Source organism: Pelmatolapia mariae, linkage group LG13 (assembly GCF_036321145.2).
Source record: "Pelmatolapia mariae isolate MD_Pm_ZW linkage group LG13, Pm_UMD_F_2, whole genome shotgun sequence".
Lineage (NCBI taxonomy): Eukaryota > Metazoa > Chordata > Actinopteri > Cichliformes > Cichlidae > Pelmatolapia > Pelmatolapia mariae.
In genome coordinates, this window is record NC_086238.1 from 13731037 (window position 1) to 13747005 (window position 15969).

At 35.9% G+C, this 15969-nt stretch overlaps 1 protein-coding gene across 1 annotated transcript in view; it reads right to left on the reverse strand.

Annotated features, from left to right (window-relative positions):
• Positions 1-823: 823 nt before the first annotated feature.
• Positions 824-15969, reverse strand: part of lmbrd1 (LMBR1 domain containing 1) — a 50509-nt gene continuing 35363 nt past the window's right edge. The window contains exons 12-16 of the mRNA XM_063491829.1: positions 14892-14996; positions 14630-14779; positions 13080-13155; positions 2439-2530; positions 824-2298 (exon numbers count right to left, since the gene is read on the reverse strand). Of these exons, the coding sequence (XP_063347899.1) occupies positions 2188-2298; positions 2439-2530; positions 13080-13155; positions 14630-14779; positions 14892-14996 (534 nt within the window). The 3' untranslated portion in view covers positions 824-2187. The remainder of the gene's footprint in view (positions 2299-2438; positions 2531-13079; positions 13156-14629; positions 14780-14891; positions 14997-15969) is intronic.

The following is a 15969-nucleotide window of genomic DNA, read 5'->3' on the forward strand; positions in this document are numbered from 1 at the left end:
TCAGTTATTTTAGTAATCAAGTATTCTATGAATTCTTCCATCAATCAAGTAAGCGAAGAAGAAAATACTTTTGCCTTATTCATGAGGAACAGTCGATATTTGAAAGAAATACGGGTTAAAAAAATGAAATGAACTAATTTGTTTCCATTTTGGAAATTACAGTGTTTAACTGCATGCATCTGTCAAGCGGAGGGAAACAGGGAGAAAGTAGATACGACAAATTACACAAGAACTGAACTGCATCAGGTCTTATGGGGAGATGAATCCAGATTTGAAGTGTTTAGTTCAAATCATCAGTATGAAATGAGGGCAGGACAGAGGTACAACACTGTCTACATTTGTACAACACGGTAGAAGTTCTGTCATTGTTTTGTGTTGCATTTCATCCAGTGAGATTTTGTCAGAATGGATGGACTTATGAATGCAGATTTTGATCCACCATGTAATACCATCTGGAAAGTGTCTGATTGGGATCACTGCCAAACACACAGTCAATGCAGTAAAAGCATGCCTTGATACAGAAACACACAATGGAACATTATCAGGCCTCTCCAGAGCCCAAACCTCAACATTAATGAAACAGTGTGTGTTCATCTTGACAGAGAAAATATACAACCCACATTTCTCACATATTTAACATCTAGTTATTTATATTTTATACTTTACATACATGTCATCTGAAATTTTTACTGCATGAGGGGAAAAAATGTAACAAGTATTACAGAAAAACTATATATTGACATTTGCACATGCATTATTATTTGCAGATTGGTGATTCTTGTTTTAAAGTGGCGTACATAGTTTCAATAAGAATAAAAACTGTATGTAAAAAGGCATTAAAGCCATGATGGGGTTTAAAACGGCTTTATTTCTTTAAACACAGGCATCGTTATATATTCAAACAACTTCCACAACCGATAAAGAGCAAGTATACAAATGATGCAGCTTCTGTCATCATTATCATCACATCACTGCATCCCCTCTACTGATTCTCACAAAAGGACAACAAACCTAACACGAATATCAAACCAAAAACAACCCAAAACAAAACAAAAACATTTCAAACTCATTCTGGCTGATTTCTGAGTGATTAATTTAGGTTAGCATATCCAGTGTTGTGTGCCCATCATGGTCACACACATTCATGAGGCACAAGCACTTGGCTTCCAGAGTAAATTTACAGTTTTTCATCATCTTCCTCAAACAGATAAGTACCTTGCAAAGATTTTAATATGTATGTCTAAAAGAAGCCCATTAATAGATCTGCCACTTTTGCTGTTAATAAATTCTCAAGTGCAGGCAAAATGAGAAGTAGTAGTTTAATTAAAAAGAAAGTCACATCCATATTTTTTATTTCTATCTTTTCTAGTAATTTTACTATTTTCCTACCAATAAAGAGAAGAAAGCTGCTGAACCCATATAATTAAAACCACAATTAACTGAATCCTTGAAAATACAGCAGATACAATTGGTCCTTTACATTACACACACACAGAGTGCAGGTATGCAAGTAGAGTAACATTTCACTGTGCATAACGGTCTCAGACTGCCAATAACTAATGCAGCGCATCCACTCGCACTATTTTTAACCTCAGATAAAAATCAGCAAAATAAACTGACAAAAAGTGCTACTGCTGTCAACACTTGGGATTTATTAGTCTTTCTTATACCAATTAGCTTTTCAGAAACAACTTGTGTACATTCAACTGGAATTTTTACTTAATATGTAGATAACCAAACCATGTAAAAGGTCTAGAAAGCATACAGAAAGATTATAAAGCACATTTAGACCTGAGCTCTACACAAATAAAGCTTAGACGTTGTTTTAGATTAACAAAAAAAAAAAAAAGCATCTATGCTGCTACTCACAAATGTGTGTGCTGAAAAACAACCAATTTATTTCAGTTAACAGTTAACTTTAACTTTAAGGTAGGACTGACTTGGAGAACACTTCCAGTATCCTGTCATTAGTAACACTGACGGAGAAATTCAGTTGAGAGGTCTAATTAAGGGGAGGCATGCGTCAACTTCAACCAAAGATGAAATAGCTGTACAATAAAATAAACAAAATATATTTAAGAAAAAAAATCTGTATTCATTACTTAATGTAATTGTGCTTTCTAGTCCCTTTTCAGTGTTGGTTACGATATCTATAAACCTACCCAAGTGAACAGTGATTCTGCTTTTTCAGTGCACGTATTCATCATCACTGAAGTCTGAGTCATCGGCCTCCACTTCTCCTTCAATCACAGACTTCTTCCCTCTGCAGCAGGACACCACCAGACCAATGAGGAAAGCCTAAAAACAACGATGAAAGCACACATGACAAAATATATCAAGGCTCATTTAATTGCTAATGTGGAAAATATTCAGCTGAGGACTTGAGCGATAAATTCAAAATGCAGACAGTGACATCTCATTCATATCTTTGGACTTACTCCAATAAAAGCCCAGTTCCCAAAGTAGTAGATGGTGCTGAAGAACCAGAACTTGTGAAGGAAAAGATAAGACCTTGTCACAGTGCACTGATCTGAAAAGAAGAAAAGCACAAAATTAATGACAGAGACTACATGCAATGTCTTCTCTCTGTGGCAAGTTTTAAATCAAGAAGTCGCTTTGAAGTATTTGTCTCACAGTATTGTTTGGACACCTGTCATGTATTCAAATGACAGGCTTGAAAATCAATACTTGACTAATGTGGGCCCAAACAGTTTAGTAGTTTCACTTTAGTGGTTCATTGTTTTTTTTAGGTGAGAGGTGTCTACATGACACAGATAGGTTCTCTGTGGTCTGGAGCACAATTAAATGTGACACATCTACTGCTGCTTTCTGTTTATAATTGCACAAGTGTGTCACTTGTTATACACCTGTGTTATAAAGTAGTCTATATTAACTTAAGTGCTCAACACAGGCTGCTGTTACTACATGGAGCAGGGCCTCGGGCAATTTTGTTATTGTAACTAAAAAAGACAACCAGTCGTCGGAAAAGAGGAAAGCTGTGTCACTGTCAGTGTGAATATGGTTCAGCCAATGAATAAAACTGGAATGAAATGCAACATTTAATGGAGTATATCCACTATAACACACTGAAACCCCAAAAGGCAAAAGCATGGGCCCACAGAGGACACCAGCAAATGTGAAGACAGCAAACCATAGGTTATGGGTTATGCATGTAACCCCAATTCTCTGATGACGCAAATTCAGGCTCATGGCTGTGTTCTGAGTAGACATTTCAGGCACTTCAGATCTTTAGATATGAATCCATCACAAGTCTGATTGGTCACCAAATATGCAGTGATTCCTAAAGAACCATTTCCAGCTATAAGAAGAACAAACCAAAGAATACAAACTGGACTATTCATTGTATTTTGCACCAGGAACCATGGAATGTCAAGTTGACGAGTTTGAATCCAATATCTTAAATTGTGCTCTGAACTGTTTCATACAATTCAGAGATCTAAGTCATTATCATTTCTACATCCACTGACAAAGACACGGCCTATGTCCATATAGAGGTAAGGTAAGGTTAGGTAAGGTAAGCCATAGAGCAAAGCTTCTTTGAGTTAAAAGATGACAGGATGATTTCTTTGAAATGACAGCAGAATGACTAAGTGCAGGGGGAAGAGAGGCATATTGTTCAAATGACGTTTCTTAAGACAGCTCAGTCTGTGCAGTATCTGATATTAAATGGATGTATTTACATAGATGTATGGAAATATGTAAATTTCTTTATGTATAGGTAATTGTGTAATGACTTTACCTGTCTCGCCCACTTGACATTAAATCAGATTGTATGGCCAATGAATGACATCCCCTACTTAAAGCCACAGAAAACCTGCCAAACACCTTGTAACATTGTTTGCAAGTGTACCTTTTATCCCCTTAACATCCGCCCACTTTTTTACTGAACAAAACTAAAAGCTTGAAAGCACTTTGTTTGTTATTCTCTTATGATGAAAATACAGCCCAGCACATAGTGATTCAACAAGTATGTGGCCTCGGAGATGACAGAAAACATAAGAAACAACCATTTTGCTGTGTACCTACTGTTATTACAAAGTAAAAACTGCTACAGCTGCTTCGTCTCTGGTATTTGTATCTTAAAATGGTTTATACCCTTCATATCTTTGCTTTGAATCGATGACTCAATGAACGGGCCTGTGCCATTTCAAATACACTGGCAGAATTTTCCTTGAGTGCCGTAGAGTGTTAAGAATGAAAAGGCAGAAGGTGCTCACACTCAGACATCGATTTGATTTCAGTTTTTGTGTGCACTGCACTTTTGCCAACTACTGTGTGAAAACTGATAAAGATGCATTTAAGAGGATCATCTATTTACTTGTAGTGCATTAAAGCACCCATTCATTATGTGCATGTGTTACTGTAGCTAGCCTATGTGACTTAAAAGCAACACAAGTTAATTTGTGTAGTGCATTTCTTACACAAGGGCAACTCAAGGTGCTCTCACTTAAAAATTAAATGAAAGAAAAGAATTACAACATTAAAATGCAAATGAAAAGAATAGAGAAGAAATTAGAAGAAAAAACATTAGACCCGAGGATTGAAAACACAAAGGAGTGCCAGATGGTTGATGTTGAGCACTGAAGGGTGAGTCAAAGGAAGTGCAGAACATAAATGTTTTAGTGTTGATTTCAAACAAGGCTGAGTTTCGAAAGTGGAAAAGACTAAAGAGGTTAAATGTTGCACAATAGTAATCCATTAAATGAACCAATTTAAAGCTGCCACTTCAAATGTATCAGTTTTCTGGGAGAACCTTTTTGTCCCAGCCTTGACAGAAGTAAGCAAACCTCAACTCTGCAATGTTCCTCAAATGACATTTTATTGCGGTGACCAAAGGCAGCTCAATCATTATTGACTCAGCACTGTGATCATGAATATAAAGCACATCAAAATCAAAAGCCCCAGGAAAGAAACTCGCTTATTGCTTACATAATCCAATTGCCTTCTCTTTTCTGTCGAGCTGCTCTTTTCCTTATGCTGGTGACATCACCTTTGAGCTTCAGCTCTCCACTTTTTGAGTGAACTGATACTGTTATTGATCCGACTGCCGCAGACAGCAGGAATATTATAAAAGTCTTAAGCTGAGTCATTTAGCCTTTATGTGTATGAATGGGTATTGGCAGGCGTGGTAAAATGCTGGTGACGTCAAAAGTAGAAAGTGCCAATGATATGCATGTCATGTCTGGGTCTCTTCTCAGCTCCCCAATTGTTTTGTGTGAAAACACAGTAAGAACAGATCGCATTTATTAATTAGCTTAGCCATGCACACTTAAGCAATAAAAACAACAAAGTATATATGGAAATACACTCCTTTATAGGACTTGCATGATTTTTACAGAACAAGGAAAAGAGAGAAAGTCCCAAAAGCTGAAGTCTGGCTATGTTAGAGAGCCATCTGGAGCATTAACGCTAACCCTGCTGTGCTGCTCCTATCACACTGTTTCTTACACAGCTCTTCACACTGACTTGAAACGTATGAACAGTGCAATCAGACCTACACAAAGCTACATGACATCAAGGTCCACAGCAATAACACAGAGTCTTTTTGATTTTTTTTTCCATTAAAGTCAATACTTTTGAAAGCTTTCCCTACCAGAGTTCAGTGGAAAAAAGAAGAAAAATTCAGGTCAGTGCTGTTTCATCTATAATACAAATGAGAAGGCACAATCCCACAGGAGTTGTGATGTGCAACAAGAATCAGCTTTCACTTCACCAGGACCAGGAGATAATAGAAGAAGCAAGACTTTCTTCATCACTGTGACCCCACTCTTTTGCTCCACTACCTCAGCCATCTGTAGCTCTCCAGCTGCTTACCAGAATTGCAGGGCACTGAGTGGGATCTACAGATGGTTCACAACAGTGGTCTGCCTAAATATATTATCATGTACACCACTGACCAGCTTCACCTTGAAATCATTACCGTTCTCTGATAAGAGTATGGGGCAGCCAGGGAGTGCAGGTAATTTCACCCTGACTCATGATACCCGGGTGAGTGCTGCCCGGTGTAGGATGATGCATTATGCATAATTTTCGTCTGTGCATTCAAACACAAATACATGCATAGTACTCTGCACACACAATGTGCTCTTCCAAAAGGTTCTTGATCAGCAAGCTCTTGTGCCAAAACCGTATGCTTTTACTTTCCATCTAAAAAAAGCAGAGAACTTTTATTCTAAAGTCCTTCGAGAATACTGCTGTTCCTTCAGCAGAACTATTTTCAAATTTCTGGCTTCACTTATTGGTGTTGTGCGTAAGAAAAAAAAAAATCACCAAAAACATCTTTTGGCAGTAGACAAAAAAAAAAATCAATTTGAGCAGTGATCAAGTTCCACAAAAAGATAACACACATAACCTAACTTGACCTCACCAAAACTACTGATCATACGAACTAAAGCCAAAGTGAGAAACACACTGTTTTCTAAAGCAAAGGACATTAAATTAAGTTTTCAAATCAAGACGAATGCTAGAAACTATTACTTTTTAAGAAAAAACTGTTATTATTTTTACACATTTAGCTGAGATAAAGGGGTATTGGGAGCATCAGGTACAGTCAGGTATTAGATGTAGAAAGCTCACTCTTCTTTTAGCTCTTTTTTGTGTCTCTTCCAGCCCTGAAGGAAACAGCTGGCTGCTAAATGCCCCACTACAATCAACAGGTCTATAAAAACTGGGTTTATTTAAAATTTTCAATTAGGATCACTTTTAAGCAAGGAGTAGCATTTTAATTAGGCGTCTTTAAAGCTCAACCTCTATCAAAAAGTAATTTTATTTCTATCAGTTAATAGTGGAGGTCTTTCTGAGCAATACTAAGCAAATATACCCTTTGAAAAGTGATTTTCTTTCCTCCTATAAAAGGTAAGGGGTGTCTGTGGATTACAAAATGGGCATTTTTCTTTCAGGAGAATTACTTTTGATTGACATATTCCATTGTAATGCAAATTGATGATGATCCCCTTGATGGAAAGAAAATTACTATTAATTTGTGTTGGGGTTGAGGGAGTCCTGTTGAAAATTGCTATGGTACCTGACATCTCAGAGCTAACACGACGCGACCATCAGCCCCCTCCCCAACTCTTTAAAACAATGCTGTGGAAAAAGGGAAGTTGCTAGGAAACAGACAGGAGTCTATAAGTGTACAATTTGATCTCTAAGATTCAATATAGGAATAATATGATATGTCTTTCAAGGTAAAAACCCAGCTTTATGTTGCTATTAAATGAATTAAGCTCACGCTGCTAGAATTTCACCCGTAATCACTCAGAGAAGCTCACTGATAAATTGAGCCACTGGGTCAAAAGCAAACCTTGGACTGGATGTATTGATATTAAATGTGAAATATACTTTCCTTGCTGCATAAACATGTTTTTAAGGTTTTGATCTACTCTTCTCCACAAGTGTGTTGATTTGGTAAGAAATTCAGTGAGCTGCATTGGGTTCAAAATTATTAAAATCACTGGTCAAAGTGTCCAGGGAATGAGTGTAACCACAAGCTGAGTTTCCTGAATTAATGATGTAGGTGTTAACATGACTGCAAAAAACAACAGTTAAGGACATTTAATTCCTTAAGTGAGGCAGTCATTATTATAAATGGACAAGAAAGAGAAATATGTGATGAGTTTAGCCACAATAAAATCACTGCATCAATAAGGGACATTGAAGGTTATTTAAATAGCCCAACCAATCACATAAATGTCAGTCACACAAATAAAAAAAAAGAATAAATAATGAAATTCTGATTATCCAAAAAAGGCTTGTGTGTGCACATAGACTCACAGAAAACACCACAAAACCACTAAAAATAACAACAAAACAAAACCGACTGGGAGCAGTATTTGTTGATGGTTTTAGATGCATATCAGAATTTATGATCAAAGCAAAGCCCCCTGCAGAAGTAGCAGCATGAGCATCATGGAGGTAAGACTAATTTGACAGAGCAGCTGAAAGTTCTCTGTGTTTCAGCCAGGCTTCATAAAACCTATAACTAAAACTGAACAGGGAGTGTTGCAAAAGTTCAAGTTTGTGCTTGTGAAATGTTACAAATATAAGATATAACACATACCCATTTTTTTAAAACCCTAAAATGCCTTTACTCCCTGTGTTAAATTGGATAATCAAGAGAACTTCAAGTTTCAGATTGTCTGGGGCCATGGCAGCTAAATCCTGAGGATTCATTTCCATTACGCTGAGTAAATGAGTAATGGCATGGTAATGACCTTAGAGTACATAATGGAGAGCCTGGCACTGAGCACCTGCTCGCCAAGATGTTAGTGTCATTACCCCACTGTGACCAATCGCCCAATCAGTCACTAGTTTGACTTCTACCCTCTTTTGTCTTAGCTGTCTTGATGTAATGTCATACTATGGGTTATTACAAAGTGATGCAGTTCCCGTGCCTTGTGATGCAAATTTCTACCAAAGGGTATTGCCATAATTTTTTCTCTTATCATTATTTTTACATCAACCAAAAGGGCTTTTAAATCCCAAGAAAAGATACATGTCTCCATATCTGTGCTTGAGTTCATACTAGATTAAAATTTCAAGAATAAGGAATTTGGACACAACTGGCAAATTATAGGGAAATTTCTCACGATGGCACCATAAATTAAAGAACAACTTTAATGCCTTTACTATTTACTAATTATTACTATAACTGTTACTACTGTTTTGTCAACAACAGCATTTCTCAATTCTCAGATAAAAGTATTAACATGGTATGAAAAACAGTGAAGAACCAACAGTTTACAAGGTGAGCACATTTTTTAGATAATGAATCAAAACGGGGTAAGTTTTAACAGAACTCATTTTTTCAAACTATGAAGTCTGCTGGAAACTTGCTTTTGTCAGCTTTATAGGCAAGGCACAGTTCCTCTCCAACAAGTCTATATCAATTACGGAAAGAGCACTGATCTCCTGAGATAGTCTTCTCTCTGACACAAGACTCTACCTTCCTGCACCTAACTCAACCGTCAGATTTTTCTGGTGGCTGTCTTCTCTGTTTTGTGCATACTCAAAGTTTTTCAGACTTTCCCAACTTTTGCAATGATTACTATTTGAAATGTAGCAAATGGCTAAATGGCCAATATAAGCTTTTTTTGCTTCAACTCCATCATTATGTAGCAAATGTTAGAATAATGCAGTGGGTACAGAATAAAGGCCATCAGCATTGGTCATGTCTGTGTCACCCCAAAAATATTTTACCATACATTATGTGGAGCACATTTTTGCTCAATGTGACACCCTGGAAAAATATAAATTGTGCAAATCAGATAAATGGAGGCTCTCGACTGTTTGCGCTGCATGTAGTCACCTCTTTAACCTTTTCACAACTACAGACTGTCTAGGGGCAAATCAAATACTATCTTCTTATAAACAAAAGGGATATTATCTAAATGGCAACAGAATTATTTTCTTTTATCACACAGTCACTTTTTTTTTTAACTGTTTTAGCTATTAAGTGTCTGATTGCAGTCCCTCTCAGTCACATGTGTTATCTCTGCTTGACACTTCCTTCGCCTCATGGTAGGTGGTACAACGGCTGTTGTGAAAGCAGGAGCCATTTACAAGATGGCAAAAAAAGAACTCATTTTACTAAGCTGGTCAAAAGACAAATTACAAATCTTGCCAGACTACTAACTCCAGCAATAACGACACCTTTAGTATAACAGTGCTGAACAGCTCCAAAACAATTATGAGATAATTCTCACAATTAATCAGGAGCTCTATGGGTCATTTATAACGACCGCACGTCACACTGGAGCACCGGCACTGTAAAATACATTGAATGGCCTCATATGTAAGAAACCAATTGATGTTTAGGCCACTCTTGTAAGAACTACCTGAACTGCTGCTTTACAAAAAGTACAGTCGAGCAGTAAAAAAGTAGAGATCTATATATTATGCTATATATTATACCTGGTTGGCCAAAAGCTGCACATTTGGACCATTTTTTGTGAAAAGCAACAACTCAGGAACACCGACAACAAATTTCATACTTTAGTTGCCAGTTGTGACAAAACTTCTTAAGAACTGTAACAGAATCAAATGATAAGGCAGGATGTTTTGTCATAATTACATTTCTGCTAAATTCCAAGCAGTCTGGCATGAAAGAATACCAAACATGTATTCATAATGATGGTACTTGAATATATTAATAATACTGGCTTCTCTACCAAAATACTTATGATGTAGTAAAAGAAACAGTGATATGTTGACATAATAATGCCAAAGATCAATTATAAAATTCTGCATCTGATTTTTCTGACATTCTGTCAATAAGTGTCATTTTATTTGTGGGTTTACTGAACATTACAAATGTCGGCAAAATTGAATAAAAAAACGAAATTATATGACATATTGTATTTATTTAAAAGCAAGCTATAAGGATAACTCGACCGCTTTACTGTCCTACATGATAATGCATAAACTGATATAAATCTATATTATCCTATATGACAAATCAAACGTAATATGTCTGTATTTGATATTTTCATAAGAGCAGGTTTTCTAAAAGAATATTTTATTAAATTTTCTGTTGCACACTTTGGGCACGGATGTAATAGTCATTTTATTCTGGAAGTGATCAGACAGTGCACCTACATGAATTTCAGTATCTCAGACACTTAAATGCTACATGTAGGTGTATATAAACATTAAATAAAATGAACAGATGAATGTGTTCTTAGGGAAAAGCCCTCAGATGCAGTAATATGACTTTATGCTTGTTTGTTAGTATATTAATATTGGCTCTAATAAAAACCAAAATAGGTTATAGCAAGAGCCAAAGGAAATCAGCAGCTAAATTATTGTGTGCAGTTTCCCAGCATAATAGAATTTTGTTGAACAAATGGTCACAATAGTCCACAAATTGAGTGTCTTGTGGTACCATCTGATTTGCAGCTATAAAGATATACATAACTTATCTTTTAGTAATGAAGTAAACAAAATGCTGAGAAAATGCTGCAGAATCATGATCATAATTAGAATCATAACTGCTAGAGGTGGGGAAGAAGAACAAACATTATTATCTGAAATACATACAACAAAAAAGCTATCGCCACTTATTTTGAACAATATTCTTTGATAAGCATAAGTATTACTGGGAGATTTACAGATACCTAATTACTGTACGTCAGCAGGTGTAAACAAATGGTTTCAATGGATTTATTGGATATAACCTGTTTAAACACCAAATATAGGCAATCAATATAAGCATTGTTTGTTATATGTAATTATATATTTCATTTCAAACTATGGTAATTAAATAGGTGTTTGAATGTTTACCTTTGATACGAAGGAAAACATTGTAACATAACTTAATTTTAAATATGAAATCATCTGTCTTTATAGTCCACATAAAAGTATTGTGTGTGATCCTACTAGTTATTTCTCTACAAGGCTTTCCATTTTTATAAGTAATGATCTTAATATGGCAATGATCTGCCTAATGAGGTTAGAATAATAAATATTTTGTAATTGAAAGATAACTTCTCACACAATGACAATTGTGAAACCACAGCCTTTAACAAATGCCATTTCCTCTAGTTCAGTGCATTTTAGCCACACACATACTCTAAATATCATTTATATAGCTCCATAAATAATTACTCAATTTACTCCCAAAAAATAACTCCAAACACATCAAGTACCATTTAATAAATTATATAAAAGCTTATGATAATAATATCACTAATTTGCTGTTAGATTAATGATACTTGATTGTTAAAAGAATGTACTACTTCTGTGAGATGAAAAATATGTATATTTCCCTCGCTTTGGAAAAGATCTTGCTACTGTTTGGTGCTGTATGCATCTAAAAAATTCAGAAAACAGCCTTCTAGAAACAGCCAGATAAGTGATAAGCTGACTTTAGCTCATATCTACATTTTATTAAAATCTAAAAATTATAGTAACAAGTAGTGAGTATGTTAAATCAGAGCAATTACAGACACGGTTTTACATTTACTTAAGACTACTATAAAATTGTATTGCAGATATTTCAACCTGTAATGGTCAGAATAACATTATAGAAAAAAAAAACTCTGTATATGAGCGAAAACTCCTATTTAGAAAGGGTTTAGAAAGGTCTGCGTCCTCCTTTTAACTAAAGATGTGTGAGGTTTCAGGTACTGGCACAGACTTTGTTGTGTGTGCAGAGAAAAGCAGGTTTAACTGTAACAATTTACTTTTCCCCCAGAAAAAATGGACTTTGAGGATTTAGCTATACAATTTTGGGGTAGGGTCTAAAAGACCATAACAGTGAGTCTGAAAGCCAATTTTCCTGTCATGTTACTACAGTTTAGGGCATACTGTAAAACAACACTGCTTTTGTTTTGGAGAACAAAAATAGTATTAAGGCTATTAAGGTTAGAGTAGATGAGGAATGATAAAAGGCACATGTGTCAGGTATGTTGAAGAATGAAGTAAATTTATGATCTTGTTTGCTTTTCTTTAAACCTGCGTCGAAATGAAAATAATTCCTTTCTGTCTGTTTACTTGAAGCCTTCAATACTATGTTACCCAATCCAAGATAGATGTTACTGTGGATCTGCATATATGTGGAATAGCCAACTAGCTAGATAGATTGTCATATGTATCATAAACAAACTTATTACACAACGTTCACACATTATTACAGATGTATCTATGGCTTTACACATCATACAAAGTATCCCCTTCACCACCAACAACAGCCTGACATGAGCATTTATCACATGAATAAATAAACATAGTAGAGCTTATACTTATGTGCATGCACACATTGGTGTATTCATGCCTCCTTTAGTGAATTAAACATTTGCATGTTGACAGTAAGACACTACCTACTGCATTAGTAAACATTTGTTCTTGGTATTATTCATTCTAATACATAATGAATAGTGATAAAGATTACTGAACAGTGTTCTACATTATATGACTTGGTCACACACACCGTCCTTCTGTTCCTCTAGCATGAATTCCACGTTATGAGCAATAAATGTTTCATGTTGTCTTGTAGGTTCTTTAAACAACTCACGATTGGAGCCAGCGCTACTATAGTGTGGTAGAAATGACGAACTTACCCTCAGGTGCATCTGCATCACATATCCTGGAGGTGTTAATAGTTGTATTCCCAGATGTAGGACCTGGTGATGGCATCTGAAACCAAAAAACAAAACAAAAAGAAAACAAGAGTGATGTACGTGTTTACTACAGAAACATTAAACACTGCAGTACACAAATATTTTGGCATTTTATGAACATGGAACTGTTTGAACTATCGTCTCTAAGAATTTATAATACTAAGTTAGTACAGATCATCAACATACTTCATATATTATGGGCTAATTTACATTATGCAAAGTAAAATCAAGATGATTTGGGTCCAAAAGACTGTAAAAGTTATAATAATATTAATCTAATTTTCCTGCAGGTATATACAATATATAACTATATCATACATATGAGCCTCTGTTAACAATGACAGTACAGTGACAATAACCAACACAGCTCCGAAATTAATTGAAGAAATCAACTAAATATCTAACTAATAATTAATAAAAGAATTCCTACCCTTAATTCTCAAAACAACAAAAATTTAATTTGCATATTCTATGTTTAATTTATGTCAGTTTTAGACACAAAAATAAAACATTTTTTGGTCCCTAATCCTGCACTTGGGGACATTTGCAAAAATCCATCCAATCAAATGCAATTTGGGGTGATTATCTAACTCCACCCATTATATAAAACTGCACGTGACCATGTGGTGCGCAAGGAAAGTAATATTAGAAATGTAGTGTTTTGATTTAAAAACCAAAAGGAAAAAAAAGAAAGCAGGAAGTGTTAATTAATTTTGCTCCAGTTCCTCCTCCTGGTCTAACAGCCCAGACGAGGAAATGTCTAGAGGCAACTAACCCTGTACTGCTTCTTAACTTGATACTTCTCAGCCTCAGCGCATGCATTTGCTAAGCTCTGTCCACTTTTTAAGCAATTTAATCATATCTAAACGAGGAACCTAACAGAAGCAAATGCGGGAGCTCATCATGATATTGATCACAGAAGAATTCAACCAGTCCTATTCTATATTTACTTTAGACTGTATCCATCTTTGATATAATGTGATATCAAAATTTAAAAGAAAAGAAACCACTTGATATGTGTAAACCATGTTTAAGCTGTGAGTCAAATGGACTTGGATTTAAAAAGGCTCTTCCGTCTGATTTAACAAGAGGATGTTTCAGTAAAACAACACACCGGTTCATTTAAATTATGTTGTTTAAAAGACTTTTTTTCTGATGTAGTGTAGACGCAAGGGTGCATCTAAACCACATGCGTACACCCACACAGCGAGAAAGAGCAGAGCTACATTAGATCACATGGAGGGTAGACTGTCAAACAGCAGAGCCGCACTGCAAAAGCCACATAGTCTAATATAGAAAGACGGAACTGAAAACGAACAAGAGTCTAAAAGCCCCGCTGTCAGCCTGTAGAGACCATGCTGCTGCCTACACCAAACTGAACCAAAGAGGTTTGAACACACTGACTAACTGACACCGCCATCGTTAGAAGCTCTCATCAGGGAGCGTGAAAACAAAGAAACACACGGGAATGGACATGAATTTTTCCTTACCTGTACAAGGTATTTCTGGCTGCCATACATGACATATTGTGGGGCTAGACTATAGATCATGTAGCTGGTGTGCAGAACGATCAAAAGAAGAATCATACAGAGGAAGAGGAGAGCCTGGGGGCGAGTTTTCTTAGGTCTTATTTTGTACAGCTGTAAAAAAAGAAAAAGAAAAAAAAGAAAAAAGAACACATTATCATGTAGTTAACTGAAATTGCATTTGCATTTGCAAAAATTTAAATACATAAATAAGGCATTTTCTTACCCTTATCCAGAAGAACCAAATGCCCATGTTACGAATGCCGGCCATGGATGTGAGTACGAAGTACACTGTGATGACTGTGATCAGGATATAATCCAGTGGAAAAACCTGTGACATCAAAAACAAGTCAGCTACCGTATAAATCTTAAATGCACAACAATAATTATTGCATCCAGAGCCAAACACTTAGGATGGTAATCTTTCAAGGAGCAACCAGTAAAAATGGGTAATCCCACAATATCTGGTCAGCTCCAATAAATGCTAACCATATCTATCCTGGTCAAGTCTCAAGTCTTAAAACCACCAACATGGCTCTGTTGGCCAAAATGTATTTAAGGATGTGATCATTTAAAAACATTTCACTGTATATCAGTATATTGAAACTACTCAATATTTCACAATACCACTAATATTATTATCACAATCCAATGATATTTAGACAGATTGCTCGCTGTTGACACCCAGATTTGATGAGGTCCTAATATTAAATCGAAATTAAAACACTGACAAGTGGGACACTTAAAACAGGCAACGTAATGCATTTTCATTCATTTGCAGGACTTGATACTTTTCCAAGTTTCATCAAGGTTTTCCTTGTAGCAAAAAAAAAAAAAAAAATCAATTTCAATTACATCAATTACTACATCTGTGTAAGTTGGGTATAACACATGCAGTATAAGTTAGAGTGTAGGATCATTTTTGGAGCCGATGCCTCAGCAAGGAATTCAAGGTTCTTTGCGGTAGAGAGGAACTAAGGCTTGGTGGGTACAGTAGCAAATGGCCAGGCAGGTTTTCACATAAGCTCTCTATCACAAGGTCCTTGATAGGAATGACAAATATTGAAGCACATATCAACACGTATCGATAATAAATGGATCACCAAGGTGGTAAATGTGGTTGAAGGAAGCATGGGCAAGAGAGAGTCTATTGCAGGGGAATTTCAAAATCTGTCAGGTATGGCTGCCTGTGAATCATGTTCCTGGTCCAAGCTGTCTATAGTGTCTCATCAGGGCCAGCAAATTCTAGCGTTTGGGGACTGACTCTTTGTCCTCCCAGACCAGTACCTATAACCTTCACATAA